At 39.1% G+C, this 16904-nt stretch overlaps 1 protein-coding gene across 8 annotated transcripts in view; it reads left to right on the forward strand.

Moving 5' to 3' along the window:
* The window catches only part of OSBPL1A (oxysterol binding protein like 1A), a 156778-nt gene that overhangs the window by 62943 nt on the left and 76931 nt on the right, over positions 1-16904 (forward strand). For 4 of the 8 annotated variants that reach the window (XM_072949090.1, XM_072949091.1, XM_072949092.1 and 1 more), the window contains one exon: positions 1403-1509. In XM_072949090.1, coding sequence (XP_072805191.1) covers positions 1403-1509 — 107 coding nt within the window. Of the gene's footprint in view, positions 1-1402; positions 1510-7799; positions 8266-11318; positions 11449-16904 lie in introns of those variants that run through there. The other 4 variants (XM_072949095.1, XM_072949094.1, XM_072949097.1 and 1 more) reach the window with 4 other exon arrangements.

The following is a 16904-nucleotide window of genomic DNA, read 5'->3' on the forward strand; positions in this document are numbered from 1 at the left end:
TCATAGCTTTCAATTATTTGGGTGTTATTAAGGATCCCTAACACTGGGAAACTGTATTCCCTAAGATGAAAAATATGAGAAAATGTCATTTGTTCTTTATGTCCAGATATTAATGAAAGATTGTTCATATGTTCGTTTACTCTGACCTTTTCCTTTTGTTGCCCACTTTTGCCTTATGAGTTTTGAGAATTGAAGTTTTCCAAGAAAAGGACATGTCTTTGCTAAAATAAATCACATTCAAATAAAAAATTTGGAAAATTTAAAAAAGAACAGCAGCATAATACAATTTTATCATGTAGAAATAATGGCTAGATAATTTGTCATATGTTCTCTGTAGACTTTATTCTTTTCCTTTCCCGTTTGAAAATTTTTGTTTCTTGGTGGGACCCACTGTTTTAGGGCCTAATAATTACAAATTACTGACATTTGGATTTATTTGATTCCTCTTGCTTGTTGACCTTGTTATGTTTTAAGAACAGTGTTTAAGTAAATCAAGATTATTTAAAATACAGAGGAGGCTACAGATTTGATTGTCTTTCTCCATTTGTTTTTTTCATAAAAAGCTTAATGTTACTGATTTTTATTTGATGGAAGGGACCAATTTAAAGGATCCTAATGTATAATCAATAAAATCACAGATTATTTCAACTAAGTACATTTTTCTCACATTAATCTGGATGGGACATGACCTTTCACTTGATTTTTTAAGTGATGTGTGTGCATTTTGCAGCTTTCTCTTGCCAACATTCTGTTACTTCTTCTTCTTTTTTTTTTTTTAAATAAAGTGGATTAAGATTTTCTTTAGGGGTCCATGGAAGATACTGATAGTATCATTTATTTTCCTAACTTAAACATACATTGAAAGACACTAGACCTCAACAGGGACGTATTTTTGTGACTGAGAGACCTATTTATGCCAAACATTTATCCAAATAAGAAGCAGAGAAAGTTGAGTTAATGCCGCCTCTAGGTACATTGGCCATCATGTCAACTACAGTTATTGTTGTCTCTTTTTAGCACTTTGCCTTTGAATAAAATTATTTATCTAGTATAGAATATATCATGGAAGGAAATGTTAATATTTTTTAAGTGGTGATATCAGTCCTTCTTGACAGCTGCTTTCCTTAAACATTTTATTACTTATTCCTGTAAACCTTTTCTTTTTAGTCCTGGCTCTTTTAGGATGTAGCCTTTTCTAGGTCAAGGCTTTGTCCTTTTTATGTACTAATTTATGTGCCCTGCATACAATAGATGCTTAATAATGATGCCCAAGGAAGGTACTGTATGCTTTCTTAAGGCAGCTAGAAGAAAACATGATATTAGTAGATGTAAAAATATGTTTATGGTCTTCGTTTAAGATTACTTAAAATCCGCTCATTTTGTTTATTTTTTTTATTTATAGAAATGCTTCCATCATTTCTTCAGAAGGCTGAAGTTGTCTCTGAAGCTTCTAGAGAAACTTGTGAAGCTTTGAGTGATTGCCTTAATCTCTTCACTAAACAAGAAGGGGTAGGTAGTTTGGAATTGAATTTTTTAAATGATTGTTTTTCAGTTATTTAAAATAAATAATACTTGATCATCCAGCACATCATTGCTTTCAAATTGTCCAAAGGTAGGAGAAAATAGAGTTAATAAAGGAAACAAAAGCTTAATTTTCCACCAAATTTAGAACATATTTATTTATTTATTTTCTTATTTTTTTTTATCAAAGTGTAGTAGATTTACAGTGTTAGTTTCAGGTGTACAGTGAAGTGATTCAGTTATATATATATATACATACACACACACACACACATATACATATTTTTTCAGATTCTTTTCTATTGCAGCTCATTACAAGTAAGTGAATATAGTTCCCTGTGCTCTACAATAGGTCCTTGTTGTTTAAGAACTTATTTTATTCTTGATTGAAGCAGGATGATTCTGAAATAAGTTCTGATCATATCATCTAATTTGTTTATGTACCCATATTGAACAAGTATATTTAAAGTTGTTGTACTCAGGGTTGTTTACGACATTTCAATAAGGGGAATAAGAAAATGTTCTAGAACCCAGAGGTCTCTATATGAAGAATACATGCTTTTATTTGGAAAATAGATTGCTGTCATACTTAACTTACATGAACTGAGCTTAATGGATTAAATATTTTTTGTGCTCTTTGTAGCTTGCTCTCTCGCATTCGAAAATTTGCCCTTTGCTATTTCAAATCTGAGTGAAAGTGGTGCGCTTATCCATTAGTAACTCTTTTTCTAGGGACTAAAAGTTGTAAAGATGTGTTTCGGCTTCTTGGATTAGGATTTTTCTTTTTTGTGTTTTCTCCTCCCATTTCCATGCAAACCAGGTGGCAATAGGCTTGGCTTTTCCATTTTAATGCCTACATGTATGTTTAATTGTCAACATTTTAGATTAAGACACTGAATTTCTTATTCTCATTACAATTGATTTGTGCCTTCTGGTTAGAGATTAAGTTTTGGTAAAACAAAATAGATGAAAATGCTTTTATGTGTGTTTCTCTTATATGTATTTTCCCATGATTAAAATAGAAGTCTTGTGAATTCATATGAAAAATTTTAAAATGTGTTTATTATGTATGCCATAAATTCCATAATTATTTATTTGGAGAATAAGAAAAATCTGTAACAATAATCTGAATTCATTTCAAACAAACTTACAGAAAGTCTTTCAGCAGAATTCTATTAAATACCACAGGAAAACATAATTATTCATTCAACATTTTAAATGTTTGAGTCCCTTAATAGTAGTTGAAAACATCCCTTCTCAGCATTTCTATTTTTGGTGGTTTGCAAATTTCATATTCTAGCTTATTTAAATGAGGAATGATTTAGCGACCTAAATAAATCCAAATAGGATGGTAGCATTGCAGAACAGAGCAAATTATGATGTGATGAGATCCAGGTAATATTTACAACATTCTAAAACTACATTCACGTCTCTTATGTGGTACCTGATGAATGTACTGATAGCACTTTATTTCTAGGGATGTATAGTTTTAAGGTGAACACTAGATTACAAGTAATGTAATTTCTGAAGAAGCCAAAGTATCCTAATTTTTAACCTATTAAAAAAAATAGTCTAGGTAATCATCTCTATGTGAAAATTTAAATGTGCAAGAATATTAGCCTTAAGTTTAGTCTAATTAACCTCTTTAAGCCTTTTAAATTTGTCTTGAGGATTAAATAATTGTAAGCAAAATGCTTAGGGTAGTTCCTGACACGCAGTAAGCCCTGAGTGTAAGTCAGCAGTTGGTATCGTGGAAGGCTAACACTTGTGACCCCTCTTCTTTTCTCTGTTGCTATCTTGGAGCTTCTCTGTCTTTAACATTGGTTTTATCTTGTTTTGGGAGGAGATAGTGTTGTCTAAAGAAAATATTTGACTGTTTGCAGAATGGTTACGTTGTGTTTCCATCCTTATTACCCATATTACTGTTTAAGTGATGATGGGCTACTTAAGTTCTCTGAACTTTGATATCGTCATCTTTCAAGTAAGAAACCATGTAGAAAGTCCTTAAGAGCACTGGTCTGGAAATCTAATGGACCTCTTAAATCTCAGTCTCTCCCTAACCAATTGTGGGACCTTGGTTAAATGAAAATACATAAACTGTAAAATGAAAATATATAAACACCTCAATGTTGAGTGTGGAGATCAGATGTATATGGATGAATAATATGCATATAGAGCATATTAGCATATCACAAGGGCACAAAGTATTCATTTAGTAAATGACATTTATTGCATCAAACATTTAGAGTGTCCTCAGAATTTCTTTTCAGTAATTCTATGAAATATCAACTCTGTGGGGCCTTTAGTAGAAATCCATGAATGTCCTTATGAGAAGAATGGTTATAGACAATGAGAAGGCCTAAAAAATATTTGAAAGATAAATGGCATCGTTGACATTGGTCTTATCAAATGGCTAAGAATGATAACATAGGAATTTAATAACTTAATAGAGGTCGGAGTGGAATAATTATGCACTGTAATTCCTTATTTATCTGGCATCATAAATTATATTTTCATTATCTGGACATTTTATTAAAAGAGCAATGATGAACTTTGAACTCACATAGACTTGGGTCCAATTCCTGGCTCTGCTGTTTAATCTGTCTTCACTTCAGTTTTAAAGTGCAGTCTCCCTTTTAAATTGGTGACCAACCAAAAGTGAGTGTTTTGAGGAGTAAATGAGATCAAATTGGTAAAACACTTTGTATAGTACCTAGCAGGAAATAGGGACCCCAGCCCCCACAGCAGCAAAACTCTTTTTAGTCTAATCTTTTTTGAGGACAGTTACTCTAAATGTTACACATTTCCTTCTTAAATTAAAATTTTCCCAGTGAATGCATCTTTTCTGGGTGCCTCCTGATTGTCCTTTTGTATGTTCATAATTACTCTGTGCCTTAAGAAAGAGATGCCTTCCGGGGATAATGTTGACAGGACCCTGTGTTTTAATTAAATGGCCCAGTCCTCTAATGCTTCTCGAATTCCTTTTTGCTCTTTATGGGTTTAAAAAAATTTTTTTTCTCTCTTGAGTTTTAGATCAGCTGGGTGCCTGTCTCTAGCAGCGATACACTGACTCCTTCTGACTTACTTTTTCTGATTTCCTGTTTGTTAAAAAGAAAACCAGTCACCAAACTTGATGTCCAGAGTTAAGAGTAAACTGGCCCTGGGCGAGAAACTTAGAGGCTGACAATGAGTACAGGCCTTCGTGCCCGGACCTGGGGCCTTCTGGTTCTGCGGTACATGGGTGCTCTTTGCTTCTTAGGGGTGCTCTGATACGGCCTGTGTCCTCAAGGTATCCACATGACGTCTACATAAATGAGGCCTCATGTAGGCAATTTTTACTTGAAGTAAAGCTCACCGCTTATGTTGTCGGGGGAAAAAAACTGCAGTATATGAAATTAGCTGTAAAACATGTGACTGATTTACTAAAGGGCACCTTACTAGGTGTTTTTAAAGTGACGTACTCAGGAAACGAAATGTGAAGGCTGTGATTTTTCTTTAATCTTCTTGAGAGTTTCATTCAAAAGGCTAAAAACTGGTTTCATGAATTATTGTTTCTGTAGTTTTCCTCACCAAGAGGTGGTATCAGAAGTGGTTACAGTGTTACTCTGAAGTCGTCATTGGTCCCCGGCCGCTTCTGTGTATTCCTGAGCTCCCTTTTACATTAGTCAAACCAGTTCTTAGTGTAAGCTCACTTACAAAATATTTTATATGTTCATGTTAAACCTGCTGACTACTCAAAGAGGTGTAACCCAGATGTATGGCTGGGGTGACAGTGATGCCAAGTTCGTGGTGTGGTGAAACTATTCAGACGCTCAGCTGGAACCAACCAAAGGTACTTCTACTCTAGACCAGATGCTAAAGCCTTTGGAGAGAATTCATACCCTCATGCGGGCTCATAACTCCATGGTTCTGATATTCGTTTAGCTTCCTGTGCTATTCAGAGTCCTTTAATCCTTCTCTCTTTCATTTGTAATGTTTGTATCTTTCAGGCCTTCACCCTTCTCTGTCTCTTCTCTGAGCAAAATTCTTTGTTAAACAGTAGGCAATCATTGCATGTGCTACCAACTCCCTACCACTCCCTCATTCCACTTTTTATCTTCCGTCTCCTATCTTGCTTCAAAAACACCTACTCTCTTCTTTGAAGTTCTCTGCTCCCTTATAGCTTCTCTGTCTCCCTACATCCCTTTCCAATTCCACTTTTGAAAGTCTGATACCTTCTGTTTCTGCTTCATTCCTCACCTGGTCCACTGGAAACCACTCTTGTCAATATCTCTTTGTCGCCAAGTCAGAGAATACCTTTCAACTATCTCACTTGTCCTCTGAAGGGTCTGGCAGTTGACTACTGCTTGCTTTTTGGAATGCTTCTCTGATTTCCATGGTGCCTACTGTATGTGGCTTCTCTTTCCTTTATAGCAACTCCTCCTCAGTCTTCTTCTAAAGCATCCTTTCTTTTGCCTGTGCTTTGCATCTTAGTATCCCTAAGTTTCCGTGGGTGGCTTCTCGCTCAGCATCTTCCCGGATGATCTCACCCACTCCTTCAACCAGAAATCCATGATGATTCAGATATCTCCACCTTGGATTTCTCCTGAGCTATGAACCAGTATATCCAGTTGCCTTTTGGACATTTACATATGGATATATCAGAGGCATTTCAAGACCAATATGCCTAAAACTGAGTTATCGATTCAAGTCAAAGATAAAATTAACACCTGTTCAGTAATTCAAGCCGGAAACATGAGAGCTGTCTCTGGTTCTTTCTTCTTCCTCATCCCCACCCTTAGGCAAGTCCTGTCCTTTTTACTTCCTGCATCTCAGTTTTCTGTCTCCCTTCACTCCCTTTCCTCAAGCCCAACACACAGATTCCTCATTGCCACTCTGTTAAAGTTCTCAGGATTGCTCTGTTGGATAGATGATTGCTGCCATTTCCCAGTCCCAGGTTCCACCCTTCAAAACTGAGTTAGATGTCCCTCCTCCTGTTCTAGAGGTTCCTTGGTGGTGGTAGTGCTTCTGACATTGTATCATTATGTGTTTACTTATCTGATGATATATTTACTTAACCGAAGCTCCTTAAGTATCGTATTTTTGTAGCATCTGTGTCTAGCATAGTGCTTGGCATGTACTAGACAGTTAATAAATGCTTGAATAAATGAATGAAGAATGTACCAAGGAGAGAACACAAGCTTTTGGGTCAGACCAAGCCGGACCTAACTCTGCTATCTCAGCCTGGAGCAAATTAATACATGTTTGAGAGTGCCATTTCCAAATCTGAAAACGAGAATACACATGAATTATTTTATGTGAAGTTCTTCCCTAAGGTGCCTGGCACATTTTAGGTGTTCTGTAAATTGCCTTTGTAAGTTGCCTCCTGAAACAAAGTAGCCTTTGTTGTTCATTGTTTTGTTTTGCTGTGTAGTACTCCTTTTCTAAACTGAATTCATTCTCTAATTTTTAGGGCCCAGGGAGAAAGAGTCTACAGCAAGTTCTCCTCTTTAGTGCCAAATGTGACTTTTCAAAATATAGTAATATTTAGTCACCAATTTAGAATTAAATAGAAAATAAACTGACTTTTCGAAGACCTTATGAAACCTCACCGACATTAATTCCAATTTTTTCGAATATAGCCCCATCTTATCTTTTGCACATTTTATGTCTGTAGTGCAAAAACAGCCACCACTGCTTGAAGGGTGAACTGAAAGTCCCCGAGGACCTTGCCAAAGAGATACTCAATTCTGTTCAGTTTTACTCTGCTTCCCAAAGTCAAGGACAGGTTTACACGCCTTAGGCTAAAAACTATAGTTGGAATAAACAGGTTTGTTGTTTTTTCCTCACCAGAACCTCATAGTTAACTAGAACTTTAATTAGCCTGAACATCCCACTTAAGTATAGTATTGATGTGCTGGGTTTACCTGTCCTTTTGAGCTTCTGTGTACCCTTTAAGCCTGGCCAGAATAGGAAACCACCTATTTCATATGAGTAAGTTTCACATTAGTAGGATTCAGATTCATACTGTTGTCCTTATTGCTCAAATGGTAGCCTAGGAAGTGTATAAAAAATAAATAGATGAAGATTAGCTCAGTCCTTGTCGTGGAATCGGAAACGTTAACTCTTCGTGTAAGCCTGAGTGTCAGTTACTTTGGAGGGGGAAGGCTCCGGAAGAGAGGATCCCTCTGCTTTTCCCGAGGGGCGGGCTGGCCATTTGAAAGTTGCCAGGGCCGCGTCTCCAGGACGGGGTGGAGCGCGGCGCCCGCCCCAGGACCGGGCCGGCGCCTCGTCGGGGTGCTGGCAGGGCGCGAGTAGCAGTGCCTGTCCGCCCGCCTGCCCCGAGAACCCCGGCCTGCTGCCCGCCCCCCGCAGGTCCCTACCTGCGCCTCCGAGCGGGCGCCGCGGGCGGGGGAGGGGGCGGGGAGGAGGACGGACGCCGCCGGCAGCCGCGGAGCCGCCCGCTGCAGGCCATTTGCCGGCAGCGAGCCCGGGAGGGCGGCGGTGCGGGCCGAGGGGCCAGCGCGGACGTCTGGCGGCCCCGGGCGCGGCGCGGGAGTCCTGGGCCGCGCCTCGGCTCGACCTCGGCGGGAGCCGGGGGCAGGCTGCGCAAAGGTGACTTCGGGAGACCTTGCGGTGCCGCCCTGGGTCGCACCTCCCCGCTGCGCTGGAGGGGAGGCGGAGGAACAGGCCGAGCGCATTCTTGGGGAGCCGCGAGGAGCGCCGGGTGGAGCGCGCAGGCGGGGAGCCCCGGCCCCGGCCCAGGTGGGTGGGCGAGTGCCCGCGCGGGGGCTCTGCCGGGTCAGCCTCGGGGACGACCGAGGACGCCTGGGAAGGAAGGGGGAGGGCGGCCGGCGAGCTCTAGGGACGTAGTAGATCTAAGAATAGTTGAACGCGAGTGTGCGGAGCGGAGTGCAGCGGGTGGAGGGGGGCGCGAAGCCGGGAGACCCTGCCTGCCCGGCCGCTGTGTTTGCATCGGGGTTCCTGCAGGAAGAGCCGCTGGGGGGAAGCCCGTGGACGGATAGTTTTTCCGGCTGCATATCGGTAGTAGGTCAGATAGGGCCGGAGTGGGAGGAGTAAGGCAGTGAAAGACATTGTTGTCCTAAATAACCTTCCAAGTTAGTGATTTTTTGCATGTCTTTGCCCTGGCTGACATTGAGATGAACTTACCACCGCTGTTCAGAGGCCGCTAAAATTAAAAACAACAGCAACAGAACAAAACCCAAGGAGAAATGCTTGAGTTGACTGAGAAGAGAAAGGGAAATTATACCGGGGTTGGGGATTGGGGAGGTGGCTTTTAACTTTGTTTTGATTAGAGATTTTTGATTACTCATAGCCTTTCTTTGTAGCCTAAACCAGTGGAGAATCACGTTCCCCAGCATTCATGGCATGTGGCTAGTTGTTTTGTGTTTTCTGTTGTGCAGATTTTTTTTTTCTGGATTTGGAGGGAGGGTAGTATTAAGGATTTGTGTAGGAGGGTAGGGAAGGGCTTCTACAGCTTTTGGAAGTTATTAAAGCTACTAAAAGTTTCTTAATTTTAATTAGGTTCAAGACAGAATGAAGGCATTTGATTTAGAAGACATTGCATTGCTTAGCAGGAATCTTTTGCAAAAGAGAAAAATGCTTAAAATGCGTGTTGGTGGAGTAATGTGTAGGCTAGAATGTGGAGATCTAAATATAAATTTTCTTTTCAGTTTGAGGACACACTAAAATTAATCTCTGGTCCAAATAATGTTTGATTTTCACCCTGGGGATTGATGACTTCGGCAAGTTAGCTCAGCTTCCATTGAGTAGGCATTTAACCTGAATGTGAAGACCAGAGAGCTGTTTCAGCCTTTGTCCCAGGACTACTTTTACTAGATTGGGGACCTAAAGGGATTTGCATCACTGTGAATATAATCGCAGGACTCTAGTCTTCTTCAGACGCTCTTTAAAGGTTAATTTTAGGGGATTTCATTGATGATGAAAGTGACCCACATAATCTCCCTTCCCTTAGTTGTGCACTGTGCAGAATGGGGGGAAATTAAAAAGCTTATTAGGGTTCCCAGATTAAAAGCAAGTGCATCTACTGGTGCTCAAGCTAGTATATAAATATAGTCCAAGCACATTTTATAAATTATTTTTTAAGCTTTTTTTTTTTCTGGTGGGCAGAGGTAATTAAGTTTATTTTTTAGTGGAGGTACTGAGGATCAAATCCAGGACCTTGTGCATGCTAAGCATGCACTCTACCACTGAGCTATACTCTCCCCACTAGTCCAAGCACATTTTAAACATAAATTTAAAATAAAATGATTCATAAAGTAATTACGCAACACCATACTTTAAGCTCTGTGTACATTTTGTTGGTTTTTATTGCATACAGTTTCTGGGGTGGGGAGGTAATTAGGTTTATTTATCTATTTAATGGCAGTACTGGGGATTGAACCCAGGACCTCATGCCTGCTAAGCATGTGCTCTACCACTGAGCTGTACCCTCCCCCCATTGTGTACAGTTTTTGAGTTTACTATTTACATTCTCTTAAAAAGGTATGATTTATGATTGCATAATTATTGTATTTATCAGCTCTATGAAGATTATAAGAAAACTTTTAATTCCTTTAGAAAGTACGAATTTAGAATTTTTACTGAGTCCACATTATTCCTAAATTTTTAGCTTGTATATATTATCCAGAAATTTACTGCTACAAATTAATTTTGGAAGCACCTGGGAAATAAATTAAATAAACATAAAGTTGTGTAAAATGAAGCTGGTTTTCATTTTGATAACTTTTATGAAGTTTATGAACAAAAATACATAAGGTTTTAATTAGTAACATGAAACGTGTGTTTGAGAATATGTTACTAGCTTTGTGAAGCTTGGTATGGCCCAAGATCTATCCTGATTAGTTTCTGTATCTCACAGTAGTGACAGGACTGTCACCTGCATGCAGTTGTGTGTGTCTCGTTCCCTGCTGTGTTCGGAGTATCCGAGTGCAGTCGCTGAATTCTACTCTAAAGAATTTTGAATAAGCTATAGGCAGACATAATTTTCCTCTCATTTTAACTTCAGTGTATTAAGGATGTAACCCCTATACATTTTTATAATGGCCAGCCACAGGTTTGATATTTTATATTACTTTATGTACAGTTTTCCCCTTAATTCAGTAAGTATTCACAGAATGTTTATCTTGTTCAGTACCGCTGTACCCGTCTGTCTTCATAAATCTTAGAGATGACTGTAAGAGCCAGGTTCTAACAGAGCACAGCATTTCCAAAGGGATGAGAAATTTGAGCAAAAAGTTCATTAAGCCTGGAACAGAGTGGGGCAAGGAAAGAGAAAGTCAAGACTAGATGAATAAAAGCAGAGTCTTCTTGAAAGACTTTGTAAAATATGCCTTAGGAGTTGAAATTATTTTAGGCAGTTAGAATCACTGAAAGATCTTAATCAGGGAAGAGATTTAATCAGATTTGTTCCTTATGAGAAGGATTAAAGGGCAGGCCTGAAAGCGGGGTGACCAGGTGCAGGAATTCAAGAGAGAGATAAAGTCTGAACCCAGTTGCTGTGGAAGAGGAAAGGGAGATACAGGCAGAACATAAACAGCACAAGTAGAAGCTGATCATAGATTGCATATGAGGAATGGAGGAGGTGGAGTTAGATGGCCCCAGATTCATGGCACAAGTCACTGGATAGAATGTGACTAAAGATGGGAGGAGAGAGAAGGGTGAGTTCACCTTTGGACGTGATGACATCTTACTGGGCCATTAAAAACTTGGGAATCATCAGTATTGGGAGTCACCTGATGAAACGTGGTGATGGAGGCTGAAGGAGTAAATATCATCACCTGGGAGAAATAAGACACTCTTGGAATCAGAGGATTGAATACTACGTTCAAGGACAGTGGAAGAAAGGGAGCCAGTGGAACGCACTGAGGAAAAGCAGCCTGCCAGGCAGAATCCAGGCCAGCAGAGGTGAGCGGTTCAGGAAATGGAGGCAACAACTGATTTGTGTCTCTTAGACTTGGTAGCCAGGTGTCTTTGATGAGTTTTAGAAGCATGACAGGCAGGAGCCGACTGCACTGAGCAGAGGAGTAAGTGGGGAGGAGAAAGTGAAAATAGGAAGGCAGACTACAATTCAGTCTCTGTAGATAGTTTGTGAATAATTACAGTTTTGCTCTTTTCTTTCAGTCCTCATATCTCTTACTTATTTTCCTTCTTCCTGATGTACTGGTTGGAGCCATCAGGACACCGTCGAATAGAAGCTGAGATGGTGGGAATCCATGTTCATCCCTGGTTTTTATAAAGCATGCTTCTAACTTCTAACGACTCCCTGCTAAGAATGATACTTAGTGCATACCGTTTATCACATGAATGAAGTTCCCTTTCATTCTTACCGAGTTTTTTTTTTTAAATCGTGAAAGGGTGTTGAATTTTATCAAATGTTCGTCTTTTATTAGGAGAATCATGAAGTTTTAACAAATGTTAAGGTGGCAAATTATATTTTTAGATTCTGTCAGGCGATAAGCCATCCTTGTGTACCTGGAATAAACTTAATTTAGTCATAATGTATATTCTTTAATATTCTCCTCAGTTTGGTTTCTTTTGGATTTTAGCATCTATTTGTGAGTGACATTGGCTTCTAATTTCCTTTTTTTGCTCTATCCTGAGGGTTTAATATCAAGGTTACACTAGACTCATGTGATGAGTTTGGGAGTATTCTCTCTCTCTGCTGTTTTTTGGAAGAGTTGTATAAAATTGAAACAGTTTATTTTTTGAAAATTTATTGAAAACTTGAAATTTCTTATAAAACCACCTTTTCTTTGTGAGCTTTTTTTTTTGCTACCACTAATTAGGTGTATTTAATGGTTATAGTGCTATTTTAGTTTTCTATTTCTTTTTTGATCAGTTTTCACAAGTTATATATTTTTAGGAATTTTATCCTTTCTATTTGTTTTGAAATTTGTTATTACAAGAATATTCATAATATCCTTTTATTGTCTATTTAACTTATGTTCATTCTGTAATTACGTATTCCATTGTCTAATCCTTTTTCCATTTTCTGTTCCCTAATATTTATTTGGCTATTTCCAAGTGAATTTTGCTCCCTTTGTTAAGATTGGTCTCATTAAAATTGTTTATTTGATTATTTTTCAAAGAACTCTCTAGGATTTATCTCTTTCTTCTTTTTCTTTTAATTTCTGTAGTTATCTCTTTTACTTTTCTTTGAGTTTATCTTTTTTCCTAGTATCCGTACATTTATTATTCTGTCTCCTAAAAGTGGGTAATTCGCTCAATTTGTCCTTTTCCAGAGTTCAAGTTATATGTTTAATTCTAGTGTTTTGTAATTTGGTGACTGTATCACTGCTAGCTTTATCCATTACTTTGATTACTGTATAGCCTTGAGTACCGTATTTCCTAGACTGAGGACTGGTAGTGTACGTAGTATAGAGTCTTGCCCTCCTGGTGTTTGACACAGAGCTTCTGGAAGGTTTTGACTACTTCTGATTTTTTTTTCTCTTTCCCAAATTTCCTTGTTCTCTTTGCTTGTGATTCCCATGTGTATTTTTTTTTTTAAATGGAGGTACTGGGTGTTGAACCCAGGACCTCGTGCATGCAAAGTATGTGCTCTACCACTGAGCTATGCTCCTCCCCCCATTGCTTGTGTTTCTCTTGTTTTTTTCCCCTACCTCGCTGCTCACTTTTACCCTCACTCCCTCCTTTCTATCCCTGATGCTTTGCATGGTGGTAGAAGAATGATTATTTTCCCTTACTCTCTTCCCCTACTTTTTTCTTCCATGTCCCTACTTTTCTATTCTCGAGCCTCCATCCCCATGTCCGTACCTGGAGGATTTTTTTCATTATCTGCTCAACATCGTCCTTCCTGCGTTTTCCTTCTCCTTAGCACCTTGGCTCCAGCACCAAAGAGAAAAAAGCAGATAACTTCTGTCTGATTTTCTTTAGATGCTCAGAGGTTAACATTACATACCTCATGATTTGTATTACTCCATATACAGTCTAGCTGATGGCAAAGTCAGGGAAAGTATGGGGAAGGTGGCACAGATGGAGAGTACCAGCCCGCTCCTGCTTGGAGTCCTGAGATGTGGGTTTCGACGTTGGTGACTTTTTTCTTGCCGTGTGACTCTGGGCCTCATGTTCTTCCTGTGTAACAGGATGGTTAACACAGACCCCTTCTCTCCTTCGTGAACTCCTGTGAAACTCAAATGAGATAAGGAAAAACCCATCAGTTTTACATAAGATGGTCTTCCCATGCTTTATTTTTGAGAAATAATCTGGAGAGGATTTTGTGCTCAACTCAAGGACAGAGAAGTGACGTCAAAGTGGTCTGTGGCATGGAGTGTTGGATCAGAGAAACCTGGTAGGGGGCAGCAGGTGATGGTGGGGATGACAGGAGCCCGGGAGTTGGCTCAGCGGTTTAGAGTTGCTCCGGAGAGGCTCTGTCCTCTGGCGGGAGGGAGCCCGTGACCTCCCAGCCTGGAGACGTGGACATGCTGTTACCTCCGGCAGCTGGATGCTGAGCGGCAGTGGTATCGTCTGTTCCTTTATTTTTATTTGCTGTGTTCAGGACACTGAGCCTTTCTGAGTTACTTGAGAAATCACCCTTCACTTAAAATACTGGTATGAAGGAGATTGTGTTGTTCCGGGTTCTAAACAACTGAATTAAAAATGAAGGTTGGAAATAGAATTCTCCTTAGTAAAATTTCTTAGAAATTTTATTTTGAATATTGTCTTCACCTGTTTTTGTTATTTTGTATTGTGGATTGGTTGTTTAAAATCAGAGTCACAGAATCTGTCTTAGATTGTAGAGCATCTGGTCTGGTGATTTTTAAGGTTTTATCGGGAACTCAGGAAGATGCCCGTATACAAGGCAGATAAAAGTAAAGGCCCCTCCTCATCCCGTCCACTGAAGCACCTGCACACAGCACAGTGTGAAGTGATTGATAAGACTGACCTCTTCTCCTTCACTGTACAGATGAGAGGAGGGCCAGGAGAGGGTTCACTACCTCCCCCAGTTTATGTAGTTAGGAGGGGGCAACAGTTTGGGCCAAACCCCAGAATCTGCCTCCAGATTGAGTGCTGAAGGGCAGCCCACTGTATCACACACAGCCTGAGTCAAGAAAATTCCATTAGAGAAGACAGTGTATCTTGTTTCAAAGCTGATGTGGCCATTTATAAGCTAATTTCTCAATTTGACAAAAGGATACCAACTGAGAAAATAAGCAGATGGCCAAGAATATTGCAGTGTCTTCAGATTTCACACAGAATACCTGTATTCAGGGTTCTCAACAGGAAACACTGTCCATCTTCTTGTGAAAATTTTGCTTGGTCACATTTTTGGAATATATAACATTCATTCATTTCTCTAGGTATTCTAAATTTTACCCCCAAATTAAACTAGACTCTCAGAATGCTACAGCCCAAGCTGTATTTTTCTGATTATCTGAAAAATGTCCTTCACTGAGTTTTAAGTTGGAATTATGCCTTCCATTTCTGTTGAGGGGCATTTCAAAAAATTTTAGCTTAAATGACATTATTGAATATTTTGCCACTAAATACTCTTAATCCTGTGTATATTACCCTGAATGGGAAATTAGAGCTGTGGGCAGAGAGGGAGTTTGTTTTCCCTAAAGAACTGATACATTTTTTTTCCTTGTGGACAGTTAAAAGGGCGTAATTGTATTTCTCTTTCTGTTTTGGCCTTAGGAGAATTCAGAGCTAGATGTGTGGCTCGTCCACAGTAACTGTGTCAGCTCCGTCACTCAGGTCCTACCCTAATACTGTATCAGAAGTTGTGCTGTGTTTTCATAGCCTCCCAGTCTGGAAGTCCTTGGATTACATTCTCTTGTGAATTTGTTGGGTATGTTTGTGCCCCAGACTGCACTGAGGTATAATGATCATAATTTGGGGATTTTTCTGCAAGTAGTAAGTACTAGGTGAATAGTTGTTACAATGTTAGGAATAGATTTGTACTTATAATGTGGTTGTATTTTACATCAAGAATATATGCATTTTGATATTAATTGACTTTGTAATAGATCATTTCAAGGACCCAAGTTAAACTCTGTGACAGGTGTTACAGTTGGAGCTTTTTTGTGTGTGTTAATGCACAGCAGACTGACCAAACTATATTTGAAGAAAAAAAACTAAGAATTTTTATATTTGGTAGACTTCATATAGCATAAAATGTACCATTTTAACCATTTAGAAGTGTACAATTCAGTGGCATTAGGTGCCTTCATATTGTGCAACCATCGCCACCATCCATCCAGAACCCGTTTCATCTTCGTCAACTGAAACTGTACCCATTAAACAAGAGCTCTTCATTCCTCTCTCCTCCCAGCCCCTAAAGATCATGATTCTCCTTTGAGTACGACTACACTAGGAATCTCACATAAATGGAATTATACAATATTTGTCTTTTTTGTGACTGGCTTATCTCAGCATAATTCCTTCAAGGTTCATCTGTGTTACAGCATGTATTAGAATTTTCTTCCTTTTTAAGACTGAATAATATTGCATTGTATGAATATATACCACATTCTGTTTATACATACATCCATCAGTATTGCATTTGGGTTGATTCTACTTTTTGGCTATTGTGAATAATGCTGCTATGAACATGAGTGTGTACAAATGAGTGTACAAATATCTCTTTGTGTCTATGCTTACAATTCTTCTTGGTGTATACCCAGAAGTGGGCTTGCTGGATCATATGGTAGTTCTATTTTTAATTTTTTGACTCACCATACTGTTTTCCATAGTGGGTGAACCAGTTTACATTCCTACCAACAGTATTACAGGGTTTTAATTTCTACATCCTCACCAACACTTTTTCTTTTCTGTTTTTTTTTTTTTTATTAGCCATACTACTGGGTATAAGGTTTGGAAAATTGTTCTTTGTAAGTAGAGTTAAACATGTTTTCTATCCAAAGGTTAACCCCAGGGTTGCCAGACTCTCTCTTCTTACCTTGGCTCATAATTGCCCTGTGGAGCAATGATTTCCTTTTATTTTTCAAATCATTCAGAAGTTGCTTGGGTGTGTGTGGTAGAGGGTGCACTGTCCCAGCTCTCCCCAGTCTCCTTTTTTCCCTCCAGTCAGTGAAAAACAGTTGCACAAAGCAGGGATGACTCTAGAGGTTACCATGGTTTTGAGTCTTGATTTAAGTCCGTAGATCTGTATTCTACTTTTATCTCTCTGTCCTTGAGATGAAAAATGTTGATTCCTGTTGTATTTAGATAATTGCTCAATTGGAAAGAATTTTATCTTGTCTACAGAGTTGACATAGGAAAATGGAAGATAAGTTTGAATCACCACTGGTATAAAATTGAGATGAGGAAATTGATGCACAGTTGACCCTTTTTGGATTGCACAGGTTCACTTATACATAGATATTTTTGAATAGTAAATA

This window comes from Vicugna pacos, chromosome 24 (genome assembly GCF_048564905.1).
Source record: "Vicugna pacos chromosome 24, VicPac4, whole genome shotgun sequence".
Lineage (NCBI taxonomy): Eukaryota > Metazoa > Chordata > Mammalia > Artiodactyla > Camelidae > Vicugna > Vicugna pacos.